Consider the following 17,691-nt stretch of genomic DNA (forward strand, 5'->3'; position numbering starts at 1 on the left):
TCCGGCCCTTGTACAAATCTTGCTGTGTCTGCCCTGGGATGCCAGTGGCTGCTGCGGGAGGAGGCAGGGAGCTGCGGGGCCAGTGCTGCCCTGCAGGGCAGGGAGTGGGCAGGGCGCCCCGCAGCCCGCCTCAGTTCGGGAACCGGCCTGACCAGTTCCCCGGGGCCTTGGCTCGTGCTTTGCTCCTGACGGCACTGGCCTCGCAGGGGCCTGCCGGCCACGCGCGGCCTTATCTTTTGGCTAGGAGCTGCCTGCGAGGGTTGCTGCCTCCAGCCAAAGCACCCTGTGGTGCTTTGCTGCTGGCTCCAGCATGCCAGGGGCCGCGCTTGGATGCAGAGGGACAGAGCATGAGAGCTGCCCTAGCCCTGAGCAAGCTGAGAAAGGGGGAGTGGCGTGGTGGCTGGATGCATCTAGATGCATAGGGCTACATCGGGTCTTGTCCCAAAGACCCCTCCCCGAGCCATAGGGCAGCCCCTCTTCTCCTCCTTCCCATTCGAGACCGGCTGCCTTGGCCCAGTCCCAAATAACCCAAAAGGTTTCATCGCCCAGTGCTCCCCTGGCAGCGCTGGAGCAGGGATCTGGCTGAAGAAGTGCCCTCCCAGCTCTGCTGCTCCACGGGGACCTGCTGCATGGTGCCTCGGCCCTGCCATTAGCACCCTGTGCTTTCAGACCCCCTTAGAAGTCGCTACAGTGGAAGGGGCTAATGAGCAGGGCAGAGGGTGTCTCCCCTGGTTGAGGAAGGCTTGTTAGTGCCAGGATTAAACCAGCAGCCAGCCAGTGTTTGCAGTGCTTGGGCTCGTGTCGGGCTGGGGGGTGAGCGGGGCCGATGTCCCGGGAGTGAACACAGGGGTTGTACTGCCAGCAGTGGTGCTTTTAGTGACTGTTCCCCTTGGTTTGGTTTGATGCAAAGTGGATATATCAAAGCAGATACGGTTTGAGATCTGACATTAGTAGAATGAGTTGCACGTGAAGCCACTGAGAACAGCTTGTGGGTACGGACTGTAGTGCTATGTGCGATAAAGTGTGCGCAGGAAGGGTATTTGTGCTCCTCTAGTTTTAAAAAAAAAAATCTTTTCTGTAGCTGGTTAGCTTAATATTGAAGATAATTTTAAACTAAATAAATTTCTCAGGGGAAGTATTTAGGAGTCTGAAAAGGATCACTTGTGGAAGCAGATATATATACCCTCAGATGCGTTCCTAATTCATAGGCTCTGGACTAACGTACCCCTGTACGTAAATAAAGTGCATGCTCAAAGCGCCCCGTGGTCTCTGCCTGTGCGACCACCAGCAGTGGGATCTGACATTCCCCATCCCGCTCCTTGGCCCCATGGCCGCTGGGGAGGGATGCTGGGTAGCAGCCCTACATCCCGGCTCCCCACTGCCCTCCTGCACGCTGTTGGTTTCTTGAGGCCGCGTGAGCTTTGCCTGCTCACTAACCACAGCTGCCTTCAATGCGTCTGTGGTTCACGTACCTCTCGCAGCTAAGGTCAAGAGCGAGTTGTTTTGGTCCAGCACTGTTATTCCTGCGTTGCACGCTTCAGGGCTTGTGCTGAGCCTGCCAATGAGAGGGGTGTGCTAGTGGCTGTGCAGCGCTGCTCGCCTTGGCAGGAAGCTTCCCCAAAGTTTGGGTTTAAATCCTTTAAAGTATGAAGGTGGCAGTGCCCCAGGAGGTTGGCAGTGCTGCTGCCCTCACTGCCTGGCCATGTTCAGGGAAGGCACCGCTCCTCTCTCTGCTCCTCCACAGAGCCCTGTTTGACTACGACCGGACCCGGGACAGTTGCTTGCCCAGCCAGGGGCTCAGCTTTTCCTACGGGGACATCCTGCACGTCATCAATGCTTCTGACGATGAGTGGTGGCAAGCCAGGCTTGTCACGCCCCACGGCGAGAGCGAGCAGATCGGGGTCATCCCCAGCAAAAAAAGGTGAGTGTCCCTCAGCAGGAGCTGTCATGCGTGGTGCCTCCTGGAGCTCCCCAGCCTCTGCGAGCCCTGCAGCCCTCGGGGGTCTGCTCAGGGTGGGATCTCCTTGTGGTCCCAGCCCACCTGCCCCTGCATGGCTGTGCAGCGTGAAGGGCACCCTTGTTGCAAGCTGGGGCTGTGTGCAGGTCTCCCTGGGGAGATCTTCTCCAAAGCAGGGTGAGACTCCAGGTGAGGAGGGGAGCGCTCAGCCCCCTCTGTGTCCCTGTGGGGATGGGGAGGTGGTGTTAGCCAGTCTGGGGCTCCAAGTGAGAGCAGAGTCACAGCAGTGACTGCGGGCTGCTCCTTGTGTCCTCTGACAACCTGCCCAGCTCTGCGAGCCGGGTCCCATGAGATGGGAAGTTGCAGGGAGAAGAGGAGCTGGCTGCCACTGCCTTTAGGTCTGCAGAGCCAGCCCCATCTCTCTTCTCCATCCCTCCTCTCCCGGGAAGGCTGACTTGTCCCCTCTTCTGCTCCTGCGGGCGCTAGCCTTGGCCAGACCCTGGGCAGGTGGCTTCACCTCCATCACTCTCTGGGAAGGAGCTGCCTTTTGCCAACGGGGCCACTACCCGAGGGTGCACGGAGCCACCTGGGGAGCCAAGTGGGTGGCATAAAGGACGCGTGCCCAGGACTAGCAGCTCTTTCTCCCCTTTTACTTCCAATCAGGGTGGAAAAGAAGGAGAGAGCGCGGTTGAAAACGGTGAAGTTCCACGCCAGGACTGGCATGATTGAGTCCAACAGGGTAAGTGCCAAGCTGGGGCTCAGCGAGGCGCCTGGAGACAGTAGCTAGTGGGGGCAGGATGAGTTCCAGCAGCCAGAGCTCCCGGTGGGGCGGCTGGAGCAATCCCAAAGCAAAGAGCAGCATGACTGGACCTGCCCCAGGCCCGTATCTGCTCAGCATGAATCCTCCGTGACTGTGCAGGGGCTGAGCAGAGGAGCCCAGAATGGTGCGGAAGTGCTGGGGAAGGACCCCTGGTTGGAGTGGTGGGGGAGCGGAGCCTGTACCACTGCGGCCCGTGGCTGGGAGCTGACTGCAGGCAGCTCATGCAGGTGAAGGTAGCTGCCCTCACCCCTCACACAGAGCGCTTAATGAGCAGACAAGGAAGGGAGAACGGCCTGGCTACCCATGCAGAGCTGCTGATTGCCCCGTCAGCTTCCCAGCATCCCTACCACATGTTTTTTTCCACGCTTAATTTTTTTCCTGCATTACAGTTTTCATGTAATCTCCATGACTTCATTTGAGGATAACTGCCCTGACACAGCTCCTCATTGTCTCTTCATTTTAATTTTTCCCACATGTGTTAAACACCATTGTTTTTTCTGTCCTCCCTTCCATCTCCATGTTCTTCAGTCGATCAAAACGAAACGTAAAAAGAGTTTCCGCCTCTCTCGAAAGTTTCCATTTTACAAGAGCAAAGAGAACCTGGCCCAGGAGAGCAGCGGACAGGAACGTAAGTAGCAGCTGGCCAGAGAGGGCAAGCGTGCGACCCTCAGGTCCCCTGCCTTGGGAGGAGAGATTCGGCACATTTCCGTAGCCAGGGGTCCTGGCATCTGCCCGTGTTCGGGTCTGTGCTCCACAGTCCTGCCAGCAGCTAGGGAGAAACCGGAGCTTGAAATGAAAGCAACAGCTGCAGGCTGGCGCTCTCTTTCTCTCTCTCATGTTCAATGTCTTCATCCTTTCATCCAACTTTACACCTGCCTGACCCCCTGCTCTGCCTCCCCCTGCTCTCCCCTCTCTGCTGTGGGCTCTGCTCCTTTCCTCCGCCTGCCGAGAGCTGCTCCCCTCCAAGCGAGGGGCTGACCACCTCCTGCAGAGCCTTTCCTGTCCCTGTCAGGGCTGAGGGGCTGGGGAGGTCCCAGATGCACTCCCCATCTCCCCTAGAAGTGACTCGCAGCTACGTACTCCCGTCTGAGAGCCCTTCCTGCAGGTTAAACCCTGTGGGCACAGAGGAGCCATGCCCTTGCTGGTGGAGGAGCTGCCCATCCGTGACTGAGGCACATCTTTGGTAGGCAGACATTGAGGGGGTCCCCAGCTGTCACCTGGCAGCACACTGGGGCTCCCAGTGAAGGCAGGGCTTTCAGCTTGTTGCCCCAAATCCTGACGTGGGCAGCACTGGAGCTGCTTGCCGAACCCAGCCCCTCCTCCTTCCAGATGCTAAACTGCATCCACTCCTTCGGCAAGCATCTAGACAGAGCTGCAGTCCTCGCACCTCGGGGAAGAGGAGGTGGGCGAGGCAGAGCAGTGTCTCTGCCCTGGTGCCAGCGCAGCGAGCACATCCCCCTAGCCTCCGATGGCTCTCCTGGGCACGATGCAGAGGCAGGAGGTTGAATGCTGGACTGCTCCGGGGGCTGCCCGCATCCCTCTGCTGCCTGTGCCAGGCTGGCGCCAGCTTCCAGTAAGCTTAGCCAGCACAAGCCTCTGGCCTGCAGTGAAGGTTAAGTCTGTGTGTCTGGGTATCTCTCATAGTGCCTGGATGTGGCTGGGCTCCAGTCAGCTCCATGCTGGAGCTAGGGACTCGCTGGGGCGCTGCTCAGCCCTGCAGTGCGGTGACGTATGGCACGGGGATGGGGCAGGCAATGCTCTTCGCCAGCCCATGTCACAGACCAGCAGCCAGCTCCCTCCCCATGCTCTGCCACTGTCCATCCCAGCTTGCAGTGGGGGGTCCTTCCTTCATGTTTCCACAGCCCATGCAAGCACTGGGGCGTGGGCAGCTAACACATGCAGGTGGGGAAAACGTGCCCCCCTGCCGCATGTTAGAGGACTGGCTGTGCTATGTCTGCCCCCAGAGCGGCTGGGCTGTTCCAGGGGAGCGCAGAGCCGCTGTGCCCTGCTAGTACACCCCTGCGAGGCATCATGGGGAAACACCTCAGCCCCGCTTGCCAGCAGCTCGGGGCTGCAACCGCTTGGTGCCAGCAGATGCTCCCGTGGCCGCCCTGCCCTTCAGACCCAGGGTGGCCCCTGGGGGCTCTTTGGCAGAGAGGATGAGCTCGGTGGGGGGGTCCAGCCGCACAAGGCGAGATGTTGGGAGCGGGCTGATGGCGTCAGCTCTGAAAACATTTAACCTCACTTGCAGTTGCAGCTCTGGGCCGTTCTGCACTCTTGTCACTAATGCCAGTCTGGCTCTGTCTCCCCCATCCCTCTGACTGCCCTCTCCTGCGCTCTCTTCTCTCCCCCCTCTTCCCCCTCTTGCTGTCTGTGAAATCAGGACTTCCCTGGGTTAAGTGACGATTATTATGGAGCAAAGAACCTGAGTAAGTTGAATTTCGATGTGCATCATTCACTTTCCGTCGCTGGCATGCCTGGTGGTGCCTGGGGAACAGCTGGGCTCCGGCCAGGGCAGCTGTGCTTCTCTGGGTGCAGGGAAGGAGGAGCCCTGCGGGCGCTGCTCTTCTGCCGGGGAATGCCGCATCTGCCGGCGGAGGCTGCTGGGCTTGAGGAGGTGCTGCTGCTGCACGTGGGAGGGGACGGGGGATTTTGCTGGGGATGTTGGCCGTACCCTAAGCATGCCCAGCTGAGGGCTGCCTGCTGCACCCAGGGTGAGCTGTACCTCCTCATCCTCCTCTTCCTCCTGCTCCTAGCTGGGCTGGCTGCTGGTTTAGCGCTCGGAGACTCTGAGCCAGTGCGGGTGGGAGGTGGCCATGACCACGATGGGTCCCCTCTGAGTGGGGTAGGTGACAGTGTTTTGAAGTGTTGCCACCTTCCTCTGGGGCACCACGTACCCAGAGCTGCAAAACGATGGCAGGAGCCCCCTCGGCCCTCCCAGCTGGGCCTGAGTCCCCTGCTGAGCTCTGCACCTGCCCTGACCAGTGCAGAGCCTGGCTCAGGGCAGGCAGCGGCCAGCAAGCCTCTGTGGGGCGGTCGCAGCACTGGGATCAGCCTGAGCAAGCAAGGCCCCAAACTCTGTCCCATCCTGTCACTGTCTTGTCTCTGTGAGTCCCAGCCCCGTCCCCAGAGGTAGACCCCCCCTCCCCTGTGCTGGCGTGGAGCCGTGCCTTCCCCTGCCCCCGTGTGCATGCTAGGCGCACTCCTCCCGCCAGCACCCTCCTCCCCATGCACTCCACCTTCCCTCCCTCGGCCTGGGAGGCCCAGCACCCACACATGCCTGCCCACACCTGCCAGGCAGCCTCCTCCTGGCATCCCTGCTTTCTCCTGGAGTAGCCAAGCGTCCCTCTGCATGTCCCCAGTTTCCCAGCAACGGGCCAGAGGTGCCGCCCTGCCCATGTGGCGCAGGCGTGTCCCAGTGGGTGCTGGGGCACGGATTTTTCGGGAGGCCCTGGGTCAGTAGTGCTGGGTGACAGCCGGGGTGCCCCCATGCCTTCGCCTGTGCTCCTTCTGAAGGGGGGTCTCTCTGGTTGCTTTGCAGAGGGCGTGACATCAAACACCAGTGACAGTGAGAGCAGTTCCAGTAAGTGTGCGTCTTGCCTGCTCTCCTACCCCTGTGCACGTGTGTATGTGTGTGCACGTTTTGGCGCTTCCATCTTGTCTTGTCCCGGTGGTGGTTCTGTTCAGAGGCTGGGCCTTCCTGCTGGTGACACCGAGATGCTGCAGCCAGCTCCCACCTTGGGGCCGGGGGGAGCAGGGGCTGGGGGGCAGGAGCGAGCCTGCCTGCTTGCACACTCTCTCCTGGCTGCAGGACTCTGCTCCAAGCCTGGGAGGTAGGTTCCCAGTCCATGGTGATCCCCCATCCTCGGTGCCGGCTGTGGGAAGCAATGACCAGAGGCCAAGTCTGTAGCATAGGTGGCTCCTGGAGCCCAAATCTGTACAAGAGCATGGGGGTCCAGCTGCAACAAATGCTCCCTTTATCCCTGGTGGGTCCTCTACATATCTGCAGCACATCTGCCGTCCACTTCACAGGGAGGATGGTGTGTCCCAATGGGCCCCGAGCCCCCAGCAGTGGGGAGGGAAAGAGAAGGCTTGACCCAGAGCTGGGACGTGAATAATTAACGTGGATCAAGGGCTGGTAATGGCATGCCTGTCACGCTTCACATCAGCTGGCGGTGTGACAGGGGCAGCCTGGAGGTGTCCCCAGGGCTGCAGGAGGCTGGCGGGGGCAGGAGCCAGCTCCTCTGGGAGGAGGGGCTGGAAAGCTGCTGCGAGTGCTCACCTGCCTCTCCCTGGCTCTGTTGCAGAAGGACAAGAGGACACCATCCTGTCGTACGAGCCGGTGACGCGGCAAGAAAGTAAGTCCTGGCACTAAGCTGCCCTGTGCCCACTCCAGCGTGGGCACCTGTGTCCCTGGCACAGCCAGGGCGACCGGTGTGACCTCCTCCCCTCCTCTGCTGTACAGCACGATGCCAGGTGAACACAAGTGAAGTTTCTTGTCTGTTGCATGCAGCAGGGGAGCCAGGCCTGTACGCCGCCTTGCAGGGCTTTCCCTGGCCTTGATCGGCCATTTTTAATCAACAGAAAAGACTTGTGACCTGGTCTGCAAGACCAAGGGAGAGATCCAGAGCTAAAACTGAGCTGGGGTTTAGGCCCCAGCTGAGAACAGGATTATCCTCAACCAGGTCCCTGCTGCAGAGCAACCCCCCCAAGCCCTCAGCGTTTAACCCTGCTCGATGCTCAATCCCTGCAGACCCTTCTGCTGGCTGAATAGTCCCAGCCTTGGTGGTCTCTCCTTGCCAGAAGCTGGATCAGATTCTTAGGCTCCCGTCACTCCCCCAGCTCCATGGCATCCTCGCCCAGCTGTCCCGGTTGTCTGGCTCCTGCCCCGCGCGAAGGAGCAGCTTTGCTGATCCGTGACCCCGGAGACTTGCAGCACCTTCCCCGGGGCCGTGCAGATGGTTTGGGTCAGATGGGAAGGAGATGTTGACTGTGACCAGGTGGAGATAAACTCACACAGAGGAGGCCCCTTTGGGTGCCCATGTGAGCAGGAGCACCCACTGCCAGCAGGAAGAAGACCTGATGCCAAAAGTGGCAGTAGGTCAGCTGCCCGCAGCGCAGACAGGGCCTCAGGTTGTGGCTCTTGTTTGCAGTTCACTATGCGAGGCCGGTGATCATCCTGGGACCGACAAAGGACCGAATTAATGATGACCTCATCTCCGAATTCCCACACAAGTTTGGTTCCTGTGTGCCACGTAAGTCCCAGCTGGCGCTCAGTGTCCTTGCTGGAGGGAGAGGAGAGGGGTGCTACTTGCAAGGTCCAGCCTGTGGCGTGGGGAGGGGGCCGGGAGCATGGGTGGATTTTGTCCCTCCCAGGAGGTTTGGTGTGCATCACTTCGGGTTCGCTCATAATGCCCGCTCTCCTCCAGACACTACCCGGCCTCGGCGCGAGAACGAGGTGGACGGACAAGACTACCACTTCGTTGTATCCCGTGAACAGATGGAGAAAGACATCCAGGACAATAAGTTCATAGAGGCTGGGCAGTTCAATGACAATCTCTACGGGACCAGCATTCAGTCAGTGCGGGCAGTGGCGGAGAGGGTGAGTGTTGGGTGGCATTCCTGGGACCGGGGCGCATCCAGCCCAAACCCAGATGCGTTCAGCAGTTCCCCTCCTCTCCCCGTGTTGTTAATGAAGGGCTGTAACCACATTAAGCAAGCGTGACACGACCCTCTCCTCCCTCTGGAGTTCTGCCAAGCCATGTGGCTACTTCTCTCAGCCACGTTACTCCACCTCGGTGTCATACCTCTGTCATCCAAACTCCACCTGAAAGCCCGGCACTGGCAGCACCAGCCTCGTGCTCGGGAGCTTGCAGGGCAAAGGTGCCCAGCTGCCCTCCTCAAAGCAGTGGCATTTTCTCCACAGGAGCACTGGAGTGTACCGATGGCTTGTAAATTGTTTCACATGCGCAGAGAAAGATTCAGTCCCTTTACAGTGCTGCTGTCCTGCCTTAAGCAGGTGGGAACGTAAGGCCACTGGGAGTTGGCTTGTGTCTCGGGACTGGTGTTTCATCTCTCTGGCCCCTCTCTTTTGTAAGCACATCTGTATGAGCAAGCTGTTTTCTGCACGGAGTAGACTGTGTGGGTAGGTCTGACCCCGATCGTCTCTTTTCCAGGGGAAACACTGCATCCTGGATGTGTCTGGCAATGCTATCAAGAGGTTGCAACAAGCACAACTTTATCCCATTGCCATTTTCATCAAACCAAAATCCATTGAAGCTCTCATGTAAGTGCAACGCCATGCCATGTTCTGTGCCTCTCCAGGGTGAGCAGCTCTAGCATGTCGGGGGTTTGAATGTCTGCTGCCTCTGCTTTTTAGAAAGCAGCGGAGGTTGCTGCTGGTGCTGAACTTGTCCCTTGTTAAGAGGACCTGGGCCCAGTGCTGTCTCTGTGGTGTCCCTCCACATCACAGCCATGGTGCATCTAGGCTCCATGGATTGCTCTGGCTTAAAGCCCTTCATTTGCCCCAAAGAGGATTATCCATGGGAAATCTAAAAATGCTCCCGATGTGCCTGATGTAACCTGCTCACCTGGGCCCTGAGTCCAGCCAGGAGAGCTGCCGATGGCCCGTGGATGGATCACAGCTGGATGGTGGCTGAGCCAGGACAGCCCTGGGGAGCAGAGAGGAGACGTCCCTAAGGGGGACCTTCTGCTTGTCCTGCTGCTCCTGGCCCTGGGGAGCGCAGGCTTGAAAGGACTTCCAGCTCTTCCGAGCAGCAGCAGAGAATATTATCTGTGAGGAGATTCAGTAGCTAGAGATGGACTCTGAGATGAGAAGGGACTCTGCTGGTGTCGAGGGGACTGGAAAAACCCCTTCTCAAGCCAGAAGGGGTCGAATTGCTTATTTGGGTGTTTTATGAAGAGGAGGGAACCTAGGCAAGGACGGTGGTGACAGGCTGTGGAAAAGCAGGGAGACTTCTGCGGCAGTCTTGCAAATTCAGAGGATTGTCTGGATTTGAGTCCATTTCTGTGCTATGGTGAAAGGGGCGGGGTGGTGGCAATGGGAAGAACTGTTGGAAGTTGAGATGAAGTGCCAAGGTAGCAAAGAGCATGTGGGGAAGGGTCCTGCCTTTGAGAGCTGGGTCCTGCACAGCTTCCATTCTTGATGTGCAGAGGCTTCCCAGGCACCCCGGCTCCGTGGGCTATTTTTGCTTCTGTTCATTGCTAAGAAAAAGAGCCAAGTTTCTATTTTTTGTACATGGCAGGGAGATGAACCGGAGACAGACGTACGAACAGGCCAACAAGGTCTTTGACAAAGCCATGAAACTTGAGCAAGAATTTGGAGAGTATTTTACAGGTGAGTGTCCTGAGCAGGCTTGTATCTGATTTATTTTATTTTTCCGGCTGGCAGCTGTGACCTCTCTACCAGCACTGTCTTACTGCAGAGTCATGGGACAACGTCCAGCTTTGTCGAAGCAAAAAAGAAATGGCACTTTGCCAGCAGGGCTCTGCAAAGGGACTGCTCCAAGATCAGTGGGTAAGAGTAAACCAGCTCTAGAGAAGAAGACAAGTTATCAGGCAGGATTTTCTGAGTTTGTGAAAGCTTATCGCCAACTTTAATAATAATAAATAAAAAAAAAATCCCCAGGCAGGGGAAGCACAGCATAAATTCAGGGTGCTACAAGGCTACAGGAAATGAAACTCCCTGCACGGGGGAAAGGGGAATGTTTTCAAAAAGAGGAAAGAGTCATTTTAAAGAGGAAAGATAAAAAATCAGTGACTTAAATGGTGGAGACTGTCCTGAGTTATTACAAAACATCTCCCAAAAAAAGACTGGAAGTTTGGCTGGCTTCCTAAGTAGTCTTTGCTGAAGAACCCGTCAGGGGCAGCCTGGCACTTTGTGCCTGCAGAGATGAGCTGCTTGTGACACAGGCATTCTTGTGCATTAACATGATTAATTCTGGAAAGTCATGCAGGCGAAGAGGCAGAGAAACTAGTCTTCCATCTTTCCTCCAGTGCAGTAACTGTTTCTTCTAAAGTTGAGGAGTGATAATCCTGCCAAACCCTGTATTACCCACCTAACAGCTATTGGGAAAAATCCCAAGCAGAAAATTTTCCAAAAATGGATCTCAGCTGAGCAAATGTATGGGTACAAACAGGGTAAAAGCTTTCCTCAGACCTCCTGTCCCAGGCAGCAGTTCCAGAGCTGCTGGCTGCTCTTCCAGGAAGAGCGCAAAGGAAGCATACACTACAGTTTTGCCAGACCCTCGGCATGCCATTGTGCACTTGGACGGTGAGTTTGAAGTTGACCTGGGGAAGGAACGCTCTTGGCTGAAACCCATTGTTGAAAGAAGTGGGTAATGGGCAGAGAGATGGTCGCTGTAGCAAGTTCTGTGCCAGGAACTTATTAATGAGGGAACATAGAAGGTGGAGGATAGTCCTGGCTGGGCTGCAGAGGCAGGCTGAATTACCAGAAAGCTTTGGCCCTCCATGTGCATCTTCCTTCTCTGATGTAGGAAGCACAGTGAAGTGCTTCGTGTTGTATCTGTACTAAGCAGTGAGACTATCGCTGGTCTTTAGGCGAGAGTTACTGCTGGGAGCGACAGCCATAAGCTGGCCTTTTCCAGCCTGACAGCGCTGCGATTCCCACCCCGCAGCAGAGGAAGCAACAAACACGAGGAGCCCTCAGAAGCCAATGAGAGGGGATGGACAAATCCGGCACCTTGGGGTACGCGCTCGGCGCACACTGGCTAATGCGTGGGAGGCCCCCCTGTTCACCGTGGCAGAGTAGCTGCAGTGCTGGGGCCAGCTGCCCGGAGCCTCGGCACAGTGGTGTGACACAGTTTGCAAAGCTGATTAGCAGTCCGTTGTGGAGAACCCGGCCGACACTTCGCACAAGCGAGGAGCTCTGCCAGCGCGGGATCAGCTCTCGCTAATCCCCTTGGACACGCTGGGTTAACCAGTGGGTCATCATGCGCCTGTTGCAGCTCCTTTGACACGGGTTGTCTCGTTCATTAATTGTTGGCCACATCACACCGGCCCCTTTGGTGCAGAGTGAAGGCCTTTTCTATAGCTCATGGCGGGGAAGGCGCAGTGCTGCCTGATGCTCAAGGTCTTGCTTGTTCTCTCCTCTTCCAGCCATCGTACAAGGAGACTCTCTTGAAGAGATTTACAGCAAAATCAAACAGATCATTGAGGACCAGTCTGGGCACTACATCTGGGTCTCGTCCCCAGAGAAACTCTGAAGATGTCCCCCACCTGCTTCCCTGGGAGCAGAAGATCTCCGAAGTCCCACCCCACCCAAGCCCTCTGCCCCAAGGGGGGGGGATATGAAAACTATTCCTGCCCCCTTTTTTAGATCGTCGCAAAATTGAGTTTTCTAGTTCTGTTTCTTTTGTTGGGATGAACTCATCTCATTCATCACGTGACTGTTCCCACCGATCCTGCATGGACCTTCCCACTGCTCCATTAGAGACAGATGAGAACCCATTCAAGGTCATTTTTTATTATTATTATTATTATTATTATTAACTAAACCAAGAATCAAGATGGGAGGAGGCGGCTAAGGACTAATGTAAGAAACAAGTGAAACAATGGACTCTGAGCATACGAGCTAGTATCAGAGCTCCAGGGGCATTTTTCCAAGTGTGACTGTCTAGCATCTCTGAACAGTGCGACAGAAAGGCAGCAGAAAGCATTTTATTTATCTGTATATGTAATTTATATATAATATATAGAGAGATATTATATATATATTATATATATATATATGTATGTGGACGAGGAAACCTGAGGGACCTCTCTTAAAAGGTATTGTATTACTGCAAGGATCTTTTAGTTTCTCTGTCCCAACTGCTGGGCGTAGGGAGTCCACTTGGGCAGGAAGAGCTCAAAACGGTACCAGGTGCTTCGGAAGCGTCTCCCATTGGCGCCAGCCTCCTGCCAGCTGCCCCGGGTCTATGAGACAGAGCAGAGACTTGTACACTGCCTGTGCAGAAGGGACCAGAGCTCCAGAGTAACACAGCAAGGAGCAGCAGCTGATCTGAGTGAGGCTGGCAGACAGAGACTGAGCAGCAAGCTGCAGAGCAAGAGAATGGATGATACCACATATTAAATTGCACATTGTTTTACACACCACCTTATGTGTTTGCATGAGAGGTTTCCTTTTGGTTCTATTTTTTTAAGCTGATTTTAAACCAAAACCATATTGTGTTGCTGTGTTGGCTTTTTTTTTTTCATTATTCCATTTTTCTCTTGTTAATAATGAACTGAATGGGTACGAAATCCAGTTTTTTAACTTATTTTTTAAGCTGGCTCTATTGTAAATAGAATCTAGATCTGCGGTGTTTAGTTAAGAAGTGCTCTACCGGCCACATGGAACAAATGTACTTGTTGTCCTGTGTCCTGTGGAAAACCTGGGATGTTGGGCTGGCCCTGTACCTGTGGGCGCAGGTGAAATGACCCATTCTAGCTTGTGGCAGCATGCTGCCATTCCCTTCTGCATTAGCCACTGGCAGGAAAAGCCCCCAGCTGTGCCTTGGATGGACACTCATACTTTTCCAAATCAGTAACAGAATTGAAAAACTTCCTCCCTCTCTTCCCTGCTCCATGCTAAATTCTCAGCCCTGCTGCATGCAGGTGGTGGTGGTGGCCTTCCCAGAGAAAGGGAAGCACAGCAGGGACCTTGCCTGCTGCTCTGGGAGCTGGGGCTTGGCAGGTGAACATGCGGCCGCCTTGCCTGGTTCTGTCTCTGACATCTCCGCATAAATCCTCTTTCTGAAACTGGGCTCTGCTCCCTCTCTCAAGGTCACCTTAGAAAACCAAACTGAGTGCCCTGTGCTTGCAGGTCTGTGGGGCAAGGGGATGCAGAGCTGCACTCATCTGCTGTGCACTGGGATTTTTCAAGTGAGGCGACCATTGGTGCTGAGACAGTTGGCCCTAAGCTGAGAAATGTCTGTCTTTGAGGACACTTTGACTTCCACACTTGAATGGGGCTCCATCATGGGAAAAGAGCCTTGTGTGAAGCTGGGGCAAAACTCGCACAGCCTTTGAGAAGGAGGTATGTTGCTGGGTATTCATAGTACAGGTAGAAAAGCGCTGCCACCTTACAAGAACTGGCGAATGCTGTTTCTCAGCCACAGTGCCAAGCATCAGAACAAAGGAGGTCACCATACCGAGCATGAGCAGGTAAGTCTTGGCCTATTCTCCCTCCCCCTATTTTATAGGGATAAGTGAACGCGCAGGGTGCTGGTCCCCTTTCCTGAAGGTAACAGTTATCTGTGTGTCCGTCGGTGCATGGCGCGCACAGGCCACGGTTTTCAGTGTGAACAGAAGTGCTGTAAGACTGTACATGTACTGTCGGGTGAGAAGTTATCTTTACTCGTCCTGCGTCACAAGGAGCCCTGCAGGGACCGAGCAGCTTCCTGGGACAGAAAGCAGTGCCACAGCAGGGATGCGGCCACTAGCGCTGTAGAGGACAGGAAGGATTCTGCTGTCAGTGAGACCAACCCTGAAGGAGCAAACTTTGGCAATGGATTCCTGTTCGGCATCTAGCCCCCTGCCCTGCTGGTCCTGCTCCAGATGCTATAAACATCAGTCCCTGGAGAAGTGGAGTAAGTGAAACAAAAGTCCTTAAGATGCTAGTCACACCATTCCTGTCTCTTCCCCCCCCCCCCAATAGCCTGTCTCCCTCTCATCAAGTCACATGGAGAAAAAGATGATGTACTCCATGGCATAGCTGACAGTATCGAATCGATCATGACAACACTAGTTGGTTACCAGTGTTTCTTCCAAGGAGACATATATTTTTAATAAACAGAGAGTTGCAAAGAACTCTGTCTTTGAGACCTTCTTGTGGAGTCCTTCATTGTGTGCCAGATCTGATTTTTGGTGCTGATCTTAGCAACTATTGAGATGGTCTCTCCACGGCAAATTTAAGTGTTGACAGTGGTTAAAAAAAAAATTGCTTTTTTTTAGTATAAGGTGGTCACTGAGAACTTGCCTAAAAGAAAAAGGAAATTTAAAAGAAAAAAAAAAAAAGGAAAGAAAGGAAGTGGGCTTATTTACAGCTGTAACCAGGCACTGAAAAGCTCTTTTGGTTGGGTGGTTGTAACACAGGTTGACTCTGGTCTGATGACACCATAAACATATTTTGGGTCATGGCTTGAATTGTGGGGGGTTTGCTTTACAAATGCAGATCAAATAATAGGGTTTATATGCTGCTACATAATTGTTCCTGTATTGCATATAAAGACAGCAAAGTAAATATATGGTCCAGCTAATATAGAGCATCTTTTTACAGTTTAACATGCTGTTTAGACATCAGAGAGAAGAAGGAGGAAGTGGTAAAGGCAACTAGTATCTTTTTCTAGTACCTTTAAGTGCACACAAGAGAAGTAAAGTGAGATTTCAGGGGAACAGGGGTGTTGTACTGAGCATGGGCATACAGTCCGCAGACAATTCACAGTTTATGAAGCTCATTGGACAAATAAAACACAGTTTAGAAACTCCTTTAACTGATCAGATCAACAGTCTTGTGGTGGTGGTTGTCCATAAAACACTGGAATATTTAAACAGTTGCTAAGCAGATGTAATGCTGGCATTACCACTCCCGAAAATCAAACTGTTTCCTTACATAGTGATGGATTTGGAATGATGAAGTTGTTGATATAAAGCATCACAGTAACATTGTCCATTAACGGCTCCCATGGTAGCTACCAGGCTTCTCTGTCCAGTCTGCAAAGTTATCCAGTAACTCTGAGTTGCAGTATGTGGATCTGCAGACACTCCTCCCTAGACAATCCATGATGTGTCCTGAGCTGATGTGTCATCTTGATCTGCTCTGACAGTGAAACATTAAGGTTCCAGTGGGGAGAGAAATGTGGGGTTATGTTCTCAAATAAATCATGCCATTACTGTAAGGTGGAGACAACCACTGCAAGAGTAACCCACATGCTAAGAGAATGAGGGTGGCATGAAGGGAAAGAAGAAGTTGCTCTTTTGAAGCTTTTTAATGAGCTATTTTTCTGGCCAAGGACAAATTGCTCTGTCTACCAGGGCCTTAGTAAAGTCCTTCTGGACCATACAATAGCAGAGCATTGTCCTGTTAATGGTCCTGTCTCATTGCGAAATGTAGCAGGGTGGTTCTTTTCTCTCCCAGATGCCTGCAACAGGCATGAAACTAATCTGCGCTAAGACACTTCTAGAAAATTAGACCATAAGCTGCTTGTGCTATAGAGAAACGTGTCTATGCTTCTGTCTGCAGCTCTGGTTAATCAACTGTCTTGGACCTTGTAAAGCAGAGAAGCACAGGATCTGTGAGCCTACTGGAAGAGGGGTTTTAAAACGAATTTCGTAATAGTTTTCTCAAACATTTTCTCTCCGTTGGTGCCTGAGATGCAGGCACCTGGACAGCTGTCTTACATTTTTTCTTGCTAATGATGCTTGGCAGCATAACCATCAAGGACTGCTACTCTCTGCTTTCTGCAAGCTGCCACAGCAGGATTCATGGCACTAAAGCATCTGCTGTGAAGCACGTATTTATCATCATGTTAAAGGTGTCTCTTTCCTTGAAGAAACCTTAAGTACCCCCCTGACCTTTAGGGGGAAATTTGTGACCTACTGCCCTAGAGGATACATTTGTGTTCTCAGAAGCAAAGGAGGAACTCTGCAGTTGCAGAGCAAGTGTCCAGCACACGCTGTAGCTTCCACAATGATGTGTAAATCAGAAACTACTGCTGCAATGCCACCCCCTGGAGCAATCTGTTAACATCTCAGGATAAGCACCCAGACTCTCTAAGCTGAAACGATGCTGCAACAAACCAGTGATCAGTAAGAAAAGACGACTGGGAGAGGAATGAGCAGCACTGATTTTTTTTTCCAGGTCAGCTGTTGCTGGTTTAAAAAGATTTATATCCCAAATCATCCTAGCTGTGCTCCTGAACTATAAAGCAACATTTAGACTAGTAAAATAAACACTGGAGCAGCCAGCATCTACTCTGCAAAGCAGAGTGAGTGCACGCAACCTGGGAATGGTGACTGGAAATCCAGCTAATTAAGGTCTGATTCAACTAGGAGAGGAATTCTTGCCCTACTTAAAACCTATGATAAATACTAAACCTGGAAAAAAATGTACAATGCAAAAATGTGCAGAGAAGAGGTGAGAAGTACTATTGGCAGAGTCTGTAACTGATCTGATCTGGGCTCCTTAGTAAAGTCTGTAGCATAAAAGAAATCAAACTGAACATTTCCAAGGAAAAAATTCAAACAATTCTGGCTGTAGGCAAAAACACATTTAATACTTGCTGTCTTCTGTGGCTGTATGTAATTGCCTGCTACCTTCTCATCTGGTACAGTGTGACACCTTTACCTGTTGATGTGTTTGTGCAAGTCAGAACTGAGAACAATAATTTAAGCTGGCCCAGCAGGCACCAAGGAGATACTACAGGCATCAGTGGATACCTTTGACTGTATGGCATCGTTTACAGTCCCTGCATTAATGTGATGCATCATACATCTCCAAAACTATGACTCCAAAAGAATTTTCTGTGGCCTGGCTTTTTATGAGTTCAAAGGTGTTTCTTAGTTAGACAGCACATTGTGCATTAAAGATCTGAAAGCAGCAGCTCACAGAGATCCAAATTAGACCTGGTGAACTGAGCACAGTAGGTAGAGAATTTACTCTGAACAGATCCATCCTCCTATGTCTCACAGGAGCCATCTGCATCAGGCAGCCTCGGTGATTTGTCTGGGTACCATAAACAGAATGCCACTAAAGTTCAGTGGAAGTGGCTTCCACTGCTTATACTACCTCAGCCTGAAGAATAAAGGCCCTGTGGTAGACCTCAGGAATAAGAACACGTACATAACCTCCAGTTGAACATAATTATTTTTGCTTTTATCTTTGCATCCTGCT

The 17,691-nt window shown here is 53.2% G+C and overlaps 1 protein-coding gene across 2 annotated transcripts in view; it reads left to right on the plus strand.

The window, feature by feature from the left end:
- Positions 1-12,098, plus strand: part of DLG3 (discs large MAGUK scaffold protein 3) — a 52,384-nt gene extending 40,286 nt beyond the window's left edge. Inside the window, exons 12-21 of one of the 2 annotated variants that reach the window (XM_075162104.1) lie at positions 1,745-1,921; positions 2,621-2,696; positions 3,306-3,405; positions 6,319-6,360; positions 7,085-7,135; positions 7,931-8,032; positions 8,207-8,379; positions 8,954-9,063; positions 10,043-10,134; positions 11,916-12,098. In XM_075162104.1, the coding sequence (XP_075018205.1) occupies positions 1,745-1,921; positions 2,621-2,696; positions 3,306-3,405; positions 6,319-6,360; positions 7,085-7,135; positions 7,931-8,032; positions 8,207-8,379; positions 8,954-9,063; positions 10,043-10,134; positions 11,916-12,022 (1,030 nt within the window). In that variant the 3' untranslated portion in view covers positions 12,023-12,098. Of the gene's footprint in view, positions 1-1,744; positions 1,922-2,620; positions 2,697-3,305; positions 3,406-5,160; positions 5,207-6,318; positions 6,361-7,084; positions 7,136-7,930; positions 8,033-8,206; positions 8,380-8,953; positions 9,064-10,042; positions 10,135-11,915 lie in introns of both variants that reach the window. The other variant, XM_075162105.1, reaches the window with a different exon arrangement.
- Positions 12,099-17,691: the final 5,593 nt, after the last annotated feature.

This window comes from Calonectris borealis, chromosome 13 (assembly GCF_964195595.1).
Source record: "Calonectris borealis chromosome 13, bCalBor7.hap1.2, whole genome shotgun sequence".
NCBI lineage: Eukaryota > Metazoa > Chordata > Aves > Procellariiformes > Procellariidae > Calonectris > Calonectris borealis.